The sequence below is a fragment of the Pelobates fuscus genome, chromosome 1 (assembly GCF_036172605.1).
Source record: "Pelobates fuscus isolate aPelFus1 chromosome 1, aPelFus1.pri, whole genome shotgun sequence".
In the NCBI taxonomy this organism is placed as follows: Eukaryota; Metazoa; Chordata; class Amphibia; order Anura; family Pelobatidae; genus Pelobates; species Pelobates fuscus.
In genome coordinates this window covers 383,283,775-383,298,326 of record NC_086317.1, presented here as the reverse complement: position 1 = coordinate 383,298,326, position 14,552 = coordinate 383,283,775, and the positions used below count along the sequence as shown (strand labels likewise).

Here is a 14,552-nt window from a genome sequence, read left to right as displayed (position 1 = left end):
ATAAGTAAATCTGCCTTATGCTGGACCGACAGGTGGAGAGGTCATCTTAGGGGATCTTTATGAAATATGGAAAGATCACCAAAGATCAGCAAGCTGATTTAAGCTGTATAATGTTTCCAACTCCATTAATGTGTCCTACATTTTGCATACTGCACCTCAAATTGCTCTTCAGTGAATAAACCCTAAAGTCCACATCAGTTAGGACAGCACAGCACAGATCATCTTTATGCTCTGATATCACACTGTAGGGACTACATAGCTCCCATTAGAATGCAGAGAATGCTCAACAACCTATAGACCCAACTCAAAATAGGCAAATATTTTCAAGAAGCACCTAAATTAGGTAAATGCCTAAGCAGGAAGAAGAGGAAATGCTCTTAAAACAAATCCACACATGCAAGAATTCCAGATCTGCAAAACATGTAAAAAGAAAAACCTGGCATTTGAATGTATCCATATCCCTGAAGTATGCATTACTACACAACAATTCCCTGTAACATACAATCCTCAAACAGACCCACTGCTGGACAAAATGCTTGCATTTCAGGATATTTTTGCTTCTATGTTCTACAACTAGGTCTGATTGATTGAGTGAACCAATAATCTTGCTTTGGATGGCACACGCTCTTTGAAGCGCGGAACAACAGTTACCTGAAAACAAGGATAATGCCCGAGGATGGAATGCTATTGTACAGAGTACAATGCCCACAATGTGCCAGCTTGGAATGAAAGGAGAGAGTCTGGCACAAGCACAAAACTCTGATCAGCTTGGTTTTACAATGGCAGGCTGCGCCAGAACTCCCTCATGTTGAGTCGTCGCTGGCGTGTTTTGTAAACTTAGTGGATGTGTGTATTGTGTAGGTATTGGTTCTATGGTCTACATAGAGAGGTCTGGCAGAATCAGATTACTAACAGCCTTGATGGATGTTTAGGAATTGTAGCTTTATTTGCTTGCTCTCTTTTTTCACCCATTGCTTCTAGCCCAAGCGCTATCAATATGCAGCTACTCATTAGCAGACCTCTCCATTCTGCTATCTCTAGCCTATATTGCAGCCAGGAGTTACCAAACATATGGTAAAATTGAGATGGGCTGCTTGTTCTCCACAGTGCACTTGGGCACCTGGATGCTACCCATAGAATTTACACTAGTTGGTTGTGTCTCCTGACATGCACTGCCATGCAGGAGTGTGTGTATATGTGTAGGATGGGTGAGGGCATGTGGGTCCATCTCAATAACTATCCTTGGGCCAGGGACGGTTACGCTGCCAGTTCCTGTCATTGTGGTTCTGCTCAGAATCACGTTCAAGAAGTCGATCCTGGGAATCATGTCCATTAGTGCTGTTCAGCCCACTGTTGTGGTGTCGATGGGGCTGGTACAGATCTGGGTAGGCATCAGAGTACTCATCTTCTAGATGTCGGGAACTTCTCTGTGATGAAGCTGTCCAGGTCTTTCGGGAAGTCTCGCTTGCTTCGTCTGATTGCATCAAGCTGTCACGTTCTATGGGAGAATGCTCACTGGCTCGGTCCGAAAGAAGCTGCTGGTTCTGTATTAAAGCACAATGATATGTTGGAATTACAAATGTTTACCCTTGAGCAGGTCACACAATGGCTGGTCATCTGCAAGTTTTCAGAAAGTAGATTTAATGAGACAAACATCTCAAAGGTCCACTTAAAGCAGTAATTACTACTATTTGCCCTTTAGAATTGTACTCTAGCTTGTGCTCTGTTGTGCCTTCTTGGTTATCTGACTTTGGTAGTTTCTATGTATCTCTAATTATGGGTCTATACCTGTAACCCAGGGATGGCAGTGGGGGGTGTCATTAGATTCTGGCCAGTATGTGCATGCAGAGGGTGATGTGTGGCTCTCCAGTAAACTTCCATGTATTCTGCAAGGTGTTCACAGGCATCTTCCAGTTGATTCTCATCTAGGATAACATCAAACATTTCCTAAGGGAAAAAAAGGAAATTAATCTCGCATAGTTATTTGATTTCACGTGTGTTCGTGCATAACTGCATTCATATTTGAGTTTCTTTTTTACTTTTCATAAAAGGCCATCTTTTTAGACAGTAACATTTATCAATGTGCTAGAAAGTTAGGCTAAGTCCTCAATTTGGAGTAACCACTAATGGAATGTCCATGCGTTGGTTTCCATTGCAATTGCCCAATTTTCAACTAGAGAAGGAATGTGGGATGTGTGTGAATCAACTCAAGTAAAGTAACTTAGAATGAAGTCAAATAAATGCTTATGTTAATGAATGAAGGCATTTTGGTTTTACAATCTGTTTTGGAAATGCCAACTAACTCCACCATCTGGTACAGGTGATGCACACAGAAAATAGGATTTTACTTGTAAGGTGATGGCACTGCATCAATTTTCATTATAACCCCAAGTAGATTTTTCTTTTAGTTCATGTAAGTATATTTGGTCATATGTATTGTGTTATATACTAGAAGGCTGTCTTTATTCACCACCCAGCATTTTATATGACTCACTCAACAGAAACATAAATGGTAAAACCTAGCTCCAAATCTTAACCATCCAGAAAGCTAGAGCACGCAATCATCTTAATATAGAATATTGATTTACACTAGTGCAGGGATAGGCAACCATTGGCACTCCAGATGTTTTGGACTACATTCCCCATAATGATCTTAGGTGTAGTCCAAAACATCTGGAGTGCCGAAGGTTGCCTATGCCTGCATTAGTGTATTCAAGCATGTGCTTGGTGTGTATGGTGCTCCATGTTCCATTTTGGTCCCAATATTTACTATTACATGAGTTACGTTTATCGTGTGGATGGATGAAGATAAGGATCATGAAAAGTGATGGCAACCTAGTTAGCAGTTTTTAAGTAAAATGAAGTAAAGTTGTATTGAAGAATGTTTGTGTAACAATAAAAGCTCTTCATCGTTGAGGATCCAGTTAACATTTGTATTTGTTGTTTTACAGAAAGAAAGTTTAAATCGCTTGGTACAAGCACTTTTGAGATACACTATACATGATACTGACTCACTTTATCTTACCAGATAAAAATGCATATAGAATGTTTCCATGCGATATGTTTAATAAAAGTGCAATAATTCTGTTGACTTGTTTGTTGGTGGAGTGCAGGCTATACAGACTCTATTTTGATAGGGCTCTTACCGGAGGGCACTGTACCAACTTGTCAGCAGCCAGCATCTGAACATTGAGATGTTTCACTTGAGATTTCCCCCTGGATTTTATTAGTCTTTGCAGCACCTGTAATAAATACCTGCTAATTAATGCCGGTACCTAAAATGCACACGTTCCTGAAAATTAAAATGGACACAAAGGGGCTACGCAGTGAAGTCATTTTTGCTGAAAGTCTGTGCCGGGGATAAAGAGGAGGGCTTGCAAAGGTGCAGATCTGCAGCTTTTGCAAGCTGTGTTTTCATTTAGCCCCAAAGAAAACATGCATAAAAATTACATCAATGTTGTCATTGTAGGTTTATCTACTAGATAGTGAATGTATTTTTGTTTGTTATCAATGGAATGTTCCTTCAAAGTCTAGAATACCACAAAGCCATCTATTATGTAGCTAAAGGAGTTTTCAGTGGTTTCCTATGGAACACTTTTGGAGCTTTTGTTGTCTGCCTTGCACAGATATATCCTAACTAGTAAATGCAATTTTGATGTTATTGTGCCGTAACACAATATCTTATGGCATTAGAAAGAATGCAGAGGCGGGCTATAAAATTGATAAAAGGAATAGAGCTTTATAGTTATGAAGAAAGGTTAACAAATTGAAATCTCATGGAAAAACGGCACCTCAGAGGGGATATGGTAACATTATACAAATATATATACATAGGACACAAGGTCATGCATTTAGACTGGCAGAAAGAAGATTTAGTCTAAGGCAAAGGAAAGGTTTTTTACAGTAAGAGCAATAAGGATATGGAATTCTCTGCCTGAAGAGGTGGTTTTGTCAGAGTCTATACAGATGTTTAAACAGCAATTGGATAAATACTTGCAAAAACATAATATACAGGGATATCATTTTTAATTAGTGGGGTAATAGCTTCTTGATCCAATGATATCTGACTTTCTGGGGTCAAGAGGAAATATTTTCCTAGTTTGTTGCAAAATTGGATGCACATCAAACAGGGTTTTTTGCCTTCTTTTGGACATGTCTCTTTTCAGCTCTGTAATTGTGTAACAGTTTGTTTGAGTGATGGACTCCTGTCCTAAATCGACTGCAGTGTATTCAGAGAAATATATCCATCTTTCCCTCTCTTTACTGAAATGCAGCAATAAAGTTTGTCTTTCAAGACTTTCTGTAATATGTTAAGAGGGGGGAGGTAGTGCTTCTGCAGAAATGTGCTTCTCTACAATGTGAAATAAATTCAACAGGAAAAGAAGAAAGAGTAAAGAAAAATGCATTGATTTGTTCATCTATGCACTTTATTACGAGGGAAGGTATAGCAAGCAACTGATGAGCTAATATTTACGCATTTTGTAAAGTTTGCAGATATTATTTTTCTTGGCTTACCTTTGGCGAAGAAACTTTGACATATACAATGATTGGGGCCAAGGATGTTTTGGAGAGTTGAGCAGGGTGGTTGATTGTATCAGCATCCAGTATAACCAGCTGGAGGGTCTTGGCCAGCTCAAAGATTCTTTCTATTTCACTCTGTACCTCAGCTGTAAGACAAAACATGCTATTCAATAAAGGCTAATTATCTAACCATCTTTATGAATTCATCTACGGCATACTCGTCTTGATAAGTCCAATTGGCTTTGAGAATTTATTTTTCTGCATTGGAGAACAGTAAACTGTTTCTACAAAAATATCTACCTGTCGCCAGCGCTCCCTATGTGCTGGCGACAGTTGTTTATTTCTCCCCATGCAGGCACACTCCCAGCATCTATAGTCCCTCTTGTCCCTGTTTCAGCTCTCCCACCTTCATTTACGCTTAAATTCCTGCAAGTTTGTTTTCTTTTCACCCCCTTTTCCCTCCTTCACTGTGTCCAACCCCACTCACTCCCTCCCCTCCCTGACTCAAAGCGTGCGCATGCGCACTGAGACGAGAGAACGGTCCAATCAAGTGCTTCTATATGAGAAAAAGGTTTGGAGTAACCCTTTAAATAGTATAATTACATTGGTTTTTGCTAGTTTTTGTGCCCTGCTTTTAACTCATTCTTTAAATATGTTTCTTAATTTTGACTATTTTTACTATTTAGAATGTTAATTGTCTGCTGTTTTATTTGCATTGAGAGCAGATGTACCAGTCAATATAAACTTACATAATGACTTGTGAGAAAAGGACACAGTGAATAAGCACTGTAGCTAATGACAGTCTCATTGAGTTTTAATGAGCCTTCATAAAGACAAGTCATAAGATAAAGTAGCACTTTTTTATCTGTACAAACAATTTTAAGTAGGGTAAACCTCTGAATTAATAACACGTACCCGTACTTTAATAAATAACTATATTATGGTACATACAAAAGCATGGCATTTTTTCTCTATTGCTCTTTAAAGCTAGTGTGAGGAAGATGGATCTATTAAAGAACAAATGCCTACTGGCTCTTAACTCCATTTATTGTTTTATGTACAAAAGCAGTATATTACACTTATTACTTTCCTGAATTGGAAATATTATTCTGATACAAGCTCTAAAAGTGAAGCAAGAGTTAAAAATATATATATACTGATTTCCATGGTGATGCAAACTTACCCTTAAATTCTCTAATGTTCTCTACTTCTAAATTATCCACTGCCACCCAACAAAATGTGAGATATGCGTTACAGACTCACCAATGCTTGAGCGGGTGCTGGACCGCTCAATGATTGCCCTCTTGCCAGGGTTGTTAAGTACTGAGCGCTTGGCAAGAGACAAGTCAGCAGTTACCCGGGTGATAGAAATTCTGTAAATCAGAAAAACACATACAAAATCCCCAAAAGGTGTGATCATTATTTTCAATTATTTGTGCATTCAAGTACAGTAATATAATTATTTAGAATGTGGCTGTATATAGTGAGCCCTAAATCAGGTTAGACATTTGAAGCATATGCTCCTCTGTTTATCTCCAACTTGTGGGATTCATGAAACTAAATGCATCTTTTTGTCAGTTTAAAAAATCTTAACAATGTTAATGAGCAGAATCTGACAAAAAAAAAGTAATCACATTTCTGTTTTAAAATAGGTGTGTCTGTGGGACAGTCACTATTTGGTGCTCCTGCCTCATCATCTGGATTTTTACCCTGGAGTCCTGTTTATTTCCAAATACAGGTACATCTCACCTGCCATCGAATCTGTGCTTCAAGAAGTCAAACAGAGCTTTCTGCATCATGTCAGTCACCTGATGTAAAATGTATAGACGGAAGAGAGAGAAGAGATAGAAAATAAAAGGATCTTTATATGAAAAACAGAACTCCTCTGAGTCTGTGAAAGTAGAGCACGTTAATGCAAGCCTTATCACAAAAATCTAAATCTTCATAGAATATAGTATATTATTTATGGATACTGCATTGACGTTAACAGAATTGCTGAAGCTTAAGATTATTGAGATTGATTGGCTTTTGGACAGCAGTCTGGACTATGATAGCAATACATTTTGTGTAGCATACTGCGGCTGCTGCTTGGCTCGGGAGACACTTGAACAGTCCAAGAATTTGGAGAATTTGTTCTGCTTCAATATGTTAAGATGTTATTTCACTGCAATAGAGATTATTGGGATCCACTTCTTTGCCAAAGGGCTATTCAGCAAGTCACCCAGCCCTTTCACTGATCCTACTAATTTTAATAAATTCCTGTTGCCAAAATAAGCTTGTTAGCAGTATATCTGTTTCAAAATCGGAACTGGATTAACATTTACTTATTCAGAGCAGTGCTGTTCCCAACACATCTCCAGTAACCATTTTGGTTGGTCATGAGTAGAGAAGTAAGGAAACGCAAGAAAGAGACAGAAACATTGTTCTTGAAGAAACACTCAGCTTGCTGACGTGCTTTATGTACTGGGAGTCTGTCATGTTTGTAACAGTTTATAAAAGGGCTGATTTCTACCAAAATTATATTTAAGGGCAAAAAACATCCCTGGCATCAGACAGCTAGGGACGTTAGTGTATGCTTCTGCACAGGAGGTCACGGCTCCGACCTCTGATTGGTGTATCCCCTGGCACAGACTAAAACTCTGTATCAAGGAAAGAGGGCTGCAGCTTTTGCAATCTGTTTTTTTTTTCCATATACCTTAAAGAAAGCATGCAGAAAGAATGTATGCATATTTTGGTGGTATATCTATCCAAACATTAAAGTAACACTCCACTGAAAACAAAAAATATTTGACGATTTAGTAAAGAGAGCAGATCACCATTCAGTCCACATTCAGGAAATCACACTGATTATGGAGTAAGTCTCACTCACTATATTCCGTCTACGTCAAGCATTTAATTCACTATTTAATATCAGTTTATAAATATTCTCCAATAATCAAATCATAGAAGACATGGCCCAGAACTAAACTAATTGCGTGGAGCCGTCAGTCCATTAATGCCTTCAATGCCCTTAATGTTGCAAAATATTTATTCCTTTTCGATGTATCAGATTAAATGATGATGAGGTTGCATTATGCAATTCACTTCAACAAAGCAGCCAGGCAGCAACATTGGATATGCACTAATGCTCTACTAAAACACAGGAGTTGCTCATTTGTGCCAGAGAATATTAGTCTCCAGGTAAAAAGGACGTAATAAGAAGATCTGAGTCAGCATGCATCTTTAAAACTGCTTATTGAACTTCGTGAAAACATGGAGCAGGGTAAGTGGCGTATGACTGATGACTTTCAATTAGTAAATTAACAAAATGATGAGGCTACACTCCTCGGGACTTTGTTTGAGATTTCCTTGCGGCAGATCCAATTTTACCATCTGGAAAACACTGTGTGCTTTGCAAAATGATTCAATGTTCTCTGCAAACACTATTATTTACTAAAAAGCATTACATAAGATTACATTAAAGACATATAATGTCTACTGCTCAAAAAAAAAGTTGTTTACTTTGGCTAAAGCGCCTAAGGAGATTCTTAGCAAGATAACCCTTACAGATCGTTATGCTAGTATGTATCTATGAGTTCTGTCAAAAACAAATGGGCACTTGGTAATTCTGACATTATCATTGCTGTTCAGAGGAGGCCATGGGTAACAGTAAGAGTCCCAATTGTATCAAACAACTCCACCATAATTTACAGGAAAGCAAGGGTTTTTGTTTCTTCAGGTGCCTGTTTAAGTACTATAGCTAGCTATATTTAAGCACACATGATAGATAGACTTTGCTATAAATAAGCGCTACAGAATCTGTTGGCGCTGTATAAATGGCAATAATAATAATAAATTAGTCTAAAAGAAAAAAACATTATGGTCAACAATGGGCAAACAAGTGAAAGATAAATATGAAAAATATTAGCTCAACGCTAACAACTGTATATTGCAATTTGTAAACGACAAGTACAAAAACAATACATTTCTTAATGCAGGGCTGTCCAACCTGCGGGCCCCCAGATGTTGCTGAACTACAACTCCCATGATTCCCTGGCTATCTGTTTCATTGAAAGAATCATGGGAGTTGTAGTTCAGCAACATCTGGGGGGACGCAGGTTGGACAGCCCTGTCTTAATGGTTTCAGTTGTTGTGCTTGCATGAAACAACCAAAGTTAAACATAGAGGATCTTTTTACCGGATCTCTCCTACAATGACTAACGTTTGCTGACGCTGTGGTGAGAGTGCCAGGACTTATTTACATCTTTGTTTGGACTACCATGAGCTTGCCTATTACCGGTCTGTCATTAGGAGAATTGCTTCTCACATGTCTGAGGATACTGTCCATTTAACTCCAGAGCTGATTGTGTTCATCACCATAATCTCATGTTTAAGGTATACAAACACTCTTTACTTAGGTATCATCTTAATGAGGCAAAAGCCTTAATCTCGTTTTACTGGAGAACAGAATATTCTTTAGACACTTGGCAATAGGTCAGGAAGGTCGAAGACATTCATGCTATGAATCGTATTGTGGCCTTAACTCATAATACTACAGAGTTAACCTAAATGCTAAATCTTAAATGTGAATGGGGTTTTTTTTGGAATCAAAGGAATATCGTTTTTTGAGGCTCATTCATTAGTCTCCAGTGTGGTTGCCAGTTCCAAATTTGAGACTGGGAGCCATTCCCTTTGGATCCTAAGACAATTTCTTAGTGAGTGTTTAGATCTGTGCTTCTTCATAGCTTTTGGAAAATGGGCTACTACAGATTATTTGGATCGTGCCTCTTGGAAAGGTTGCACCCCGCCCCTTTTATATATGTATATTATATTCATTTTGTCTGTTTCATGTATATGCTGTACTTGTGCTGCTTTTGCGGCAGATGTATGTGATATGCTAACTGAATACTTCTGCACATTTTATTTAAGCAGACTGAATTTATTTTATTTACAATGACTGTTTATTCACACTCTACCATGTTTCTATAGCCTTGTGTGATCCAAAGCTTGGATTTTATATCGTGTTTATATATTTATTTGTTTTCACATGTGTTGCTTTCGATAAAATAATCTGACCGACAGTCACAGTAGCAGTATGTCAAATTATTAGGGGTACTTATTAACGGACGAGCTCATAGCTGACCCGTACTTAGTTAGTTTTAAACTCAATCGGTGCGTCTTCTAGATACTACTTAGGCACTATTTACACCCTCTTCTGGTTTTAAATGAATAAAATGTGCAGCAGCCTGAACGTGTCAAGAATTAGCACGTAATCAGACATGTCTTCTAAGGTCCCACAGTGATGCTTCACTGACCTATCCACTTATTGTCTCATGAGAACCTAGCTTGAATAGGGAGTATTATTGTTGTTGAGCAATCCCCATGTCTGAATATTCCTATTTACTTTCCTTTTGTTTAAAGATTGGACAGGTACGCTTAGCATGACTCCAGTATTTCTTATTACTCGTGTTTGCCTAGTGTGTTTAACCACATTCTATATAGCTAAGCCTATCTTTTAGCTATATAATTCACTTACACTCTAAATGTCTAGCCTGCCTAGCACTCTTATATTCTACATTTTGACTCAGGCTTAGTTAGCAATTCTAGCCAGACTCTACTTCGCCAACGTCCTGACTATTAGCTAGACATGCTTGACTTACTCTGTTTTCTTTCTTCTTGTTATTTTTTAAAATATGTCGTAATTTTGAATGCCACACACTGTTATAAGTATTTTTGTTAACCTTGCTATTGCTCTTGCGGCATTACAAGAATGTTTGTTATTCTGTGCACAGCAAAAATAAAGATTGACAAAAAAAAAGAAGCAGTAAACTGTTTTAATTTTTAACCCATTTGTCCAATATATATACCTCATATCCTTTCAGAGATGGACCAACAAGGACTACAGGCCGCATTGAAGGGACTACGTCGTAAGGTGCTACTTGTTCTGCCTACAATAAAAGAACATTATTAGATGCATGAATATTAAGAGCATTTCTTACTGTGAATATATAGGTAATGAAAGTGCTAAGTAAGGATGATGCTAAGTGGCTCTTGGGGACATTTGCCAGAGCTTTTGACAAATAAATGGATGCCAAATATGCTTTTATGTTCTGAACAATCTCAAATCTGTAGTCAGAATGTTAACTCGTTCAGGTCTACATACTTTATAAATCACATTTCACTAGATCATGGGAGATGAACACTTGTCTGCGATGGCTGAAAACTGACTGAAATTTGGGGTGACATATTTGTTAATTATCTGATTACATGTTAATTATTGTAAGCCTAGAAAATTAACAGGATGAGGCCCCTCTAAGACAGGATTAGAAAATGTTTTATGGTTTTATTTTTTTTATCAAAATCTGATTTCTACTAGTTAGATCTTGTACTTTGTGGTATCTATCCTTTTAATTAGAGGTTCTCGGTTAATCTAATTAAATTGTTTTATGCTAAACTCATTTTTGGCAAAATGACAACTGATTTTTAAGATTTAGGCCAATATGGCAAACTCCCAAACTCAACTGAGATTCATTTTCATGCTGCTATTTTATTCCTGTATCTTGGTAGTAGGTTTTGAGCTCACTATAACTCACACAGGGGTATTCATTAATGTGGGAATTGTCACAACTGTCACATATTTTTTTTTTTTTTTAATAATTACAAGTTTTATTAACAAAAAGAAAAACAAGTCAATACCTGTATAATCATATGTTTGAATATCTGAAGAAGAGAATCTGTTGGTCTTGGGAGCCAGTTTTTGACATCTGATTTTCACCCCCAATATAGATGCAATGTTTCTTAACCTGATTATATCTAAGTACCATTAATAATTACTATTTCCAGCCAATTTTTAAGAATAAGATTGTTTTCATGGGGGGAAGTTCCTCTTCCCATGTTTTTTAACGTTATGTTGATTTATTTAAAGGGACAGTATAGCCACCAGAACCACTACAGCTTAACGTAGCTGTTCTGGTAAGTATAGCCTGTCCCTGCAGATATTTTCGTGTAAACACTGCATTATCAGAGAAAAGGCAGTGTTTGCACTGCTGGCCATTAGAGGTGCTTCCTGTGTCAGTGCTGAACAGTGTTTAGCATAGAGGCACTGATGTTCCCCATAGAGATGGATTGATTCAGTGCATCTCAATTAGGAGATGCTGATTGGCGCAGCCTTTTGCCACGCATGCTCAAAGCTCTCCTATGGGAAAGCATTGGATTGGCTGAGATCATCAAAATGTATGCTCTTAGCCATGAAATTGGGACCAAATCGGTGTGGCATGGGAGAAAAGGTAAGTAAAATCCTCTTCTAGAGTAAAATTCCTCTTCAAGAGAGAGAGGGACTATGGTCCTAATGCTGCATTCTAACACTGTAGTGTCAGGAATACATATTTGTGTTCCTTTAACATATTTGTTTGTGAAGGCTGAAAATTAAATTGAATATAGAAACCTGCTTCATCCTGGAACTGAGCTCCTCCAACTTTGCTCTCTTTCAACCACTGTTAGAATTCTTGTCATTTGTTACCCCTCAATCTTTGCTCACAGGTGTAAACATTATTATCTGGCTTTAGACCTCCAGGACAGTGTGTCCCCTGCCTATGTCATGATTGAGCTGAATACTGATGTCAGTTGCTAAAATCTTTAATATAAAACCACATCACATGACAACAGGTTTATTGATTACTCCAACCAGCGTGACCACTCCAGTTATTAGAAGTGGGCATGGTGATAGCAGTCAGTATGCGCAATGTTGCCCTCTTACAACACTGCACATACTGAGATATTTGTAATTGTGGGCTGGGTCCTAGTTTTTTTTTTTTAATTCTTTATTTTGAGGTGCAAATAGTTAATTCAAGCTCTTGCCATGCCCCGACAGCAGGTACAAGATTGGTAAAATACATACATGAACAGGTATAAGGCATAGAAGGTCATTGCACACATTTTTTTTAAGTTAAGTAGCTAGTTCACTGAGTAGTCAAACATGTCTAAAGTGTTTAGCAAAACATAAGATGAGGTCTAAATGAGTTACATAGACATGTGCGTGGGTATGTGAAAATGAGTTTCAAAGCAAGCTGGTGAGACATGACTATTAAATGTTAAGAAAGGAAAATAATAAACTGGTAGAGTATTAGGCAAACATATGTGTCAGAGTGAGGGTAGGTTTACAGCCTATTCGAAAACATGCCTAGTGGTTGCAATAAGAAAGTAGAAAAACCTAAGATTTAAAAAAAAAAAAAAAAAAAAAAAAAGACAGGCACACTGGCTAGATACATACAAATGCTGTGTCTATATGAACATAGTGCTTTCTGCAGAGACCCCTTCATGGCGTTCCACTGAGTTACACAAATTGTGAGGTTTAGAGAAGCTTGACGTGTCATAGACTGTATCAGGTATTAAGGTAAAATATAGGACAAATAGACATGCAAGCAGAATGCAATTTGTACAGTTAGGGTAGCTTAATCAGTGATATGTAAGATACCTACATGATCTCTATTATCAAGAGTGTGTGCCGTGTAAAAAATAAAAGAGAAGCCAAATTGGCTAAAATGAGGGATAAAGAAAATAAAATTATAAAAATAAAAAGTAAAATAATAATAATAATAATCATAGTAATTAAAATATAAAATGAGGAACTAGTAAAAAGTACAAAGCATGCTTATCAGCAGAGAGGCCATTAAGACCTTCATGTGGTGGGATGACTGTGTCCACCCAGACTGCGGCCCAGGGCCCGAAAGAGTCCATGCAGTCAGCCCACACCTTTCACCGGTTCAGCAGGGACCCACAGAGTAGTCTGAGGTCTTCGTGTATCTCGCCCGTGCACCTGAGGGTCATCCTGGCTCTTCACCCAAGGCTTCCCCCGACTGAGCTGTCTGTACAAGGAGTGTCCTGGTTTCATGCTTTGCGCCAAACGCACTGATGTGCTGTTTGATCCGGGTAGGTCGAGTAGAGTGTTGCTTTCGAGGTTTGCGGAGTAGCCGAGGAGAAGGGACACCCTCCTTGCCTCCATTAAGCCTTCGCTTTGATGTTTGGCCCACTGCTGGCTTTGCTGGCTCGACCTCCCGCGCATCTCCTTTGTCTCGTGGTCGCTGGGGTATGTCAGCGGGTATCTGCTCTTGCGTGGCACTGGGTAATCTGTGGGCCAACTTGGCCCGGAAAGCCGTAAAGATGCGATCAAGCTCCGACATGCTGTGGGATAGTGGGCCCGATGCACTTAAGGTGGCCGCTATCTTAGATGGGACTATGCGCCTTTTATTTGTGCTTCCAGTACTTGCTGCAGCAAGTCCCAAGGGTGCATGTATGGTCAGTCCTGCTGTAGGAGTACCTTGCATGGCGGCAGGTTTGGTAGTCGCCGGCGGGGGTAATTGCTGTGCGATGTCCCGTGTCTCCAGCCCCACAGCCACTAATGGTCCGGTTTGGTTTCCGTCGCTGATCACCGTTGACTTGGCTTGCGTCGTGGACCGGTAAGAGATCGCCTGCAGGGCTGCGGTGTGGGGTGGGGAAGCCACGGACTCATCAGTCCTCCTGGGCATCACGCTGATTGTTGAGAGCTCGGTGGAAGAGCAGTACTCTCCGCTGATTCCGGAGCACATGGCATCCGCCATCTTATGTGCTGCGTCCGGGCACTCGAGGGTGGTTGTGGTGTTGTTGGGCCTTGGACTCATTGCCTCTGGGTGAGGACCGGGATCACCCCCACCGGTCCATAGGGGGGGGGAACGGGGCCGGGTCCCCCCGGGTCTGGGTCTCAGGCTGGGCACCGTTAGGCAGGATAGAGGGGCAGCGGCCGTCCACCCCTCTCACCGCCGGAGTAGGCCTCAACTGGGTAGTCGAAGGTCTCACCTCCAGGGGACTGAAGCTCGAGGAGCCAGCCTCACCCTGGATCCAGTGACCCCTCAGCACCGAGGTCCAATGCTGTCGGTCTGTATTTAGGTAAATTTTCATGTTTTTCATGCTTAAAAGATTATAAGTTGCAGGAGCTGGTCTCTCTTGCGACCGCTCAGCTCGGCGGTTCGGCCCCGCCCCCCACAACTGTCACATATTTATGTATATATATTTATAAT

General features: G+C 39.5%; 1 protein-coding gene across 3 annotated transcripts in view; it reads right to left on the bottom strand.

Annotated features, from left to right (window-relative positions):
• Positions 1 to 266: 266 nt before the first annotated feature.
• The window catches only part of CACNB3 (calcium voltage-gated channel auxiliary subunit beta 3), a 273,992-nt gene continuing 259,706 nt past the window's right edge, over positions 267 to 14,552 (bottom strand). For all 3 annotated transcript variants that reach the window (XM_063426059.1, XM_063426058.1, XM_063426057.1), the window contains exons 7-13: positions 10,368 to 10,448; positions 6,271 to 6,329; positions 5,785 to 5,894; positions 4,516 to 4,667; positions 3,147 to 3,242; positions 1,789 to 1,947; positions 267 to 1,544 (exon numbers count right to left, since the gene is read on the bottom strand). In XM_063426059.1, the coding sequence (XP_063282129.1) occupies positions 1,230 to 1,544; positions 1,789 to 1,947; positions 3,147 to 3,242; positions 4,516 to 4,667; positions 5,785 to 5,894; positions 6,271 to 6,329; positions 10,368 to 10,448 (972 nt within the window). In that variant the 3' untranslated portion in view covers positions 267 to 1,229. The remainder of the gene's footprint in view (positions 1,545 to 1,788; positions 1,948 to 3,146; positions 3,243 to 4,515; positions 4,668 to 5,784; positions 5,895 to 6,270; positions 6,330 to 10,367; positions 10,449 to 14,552) is intronic.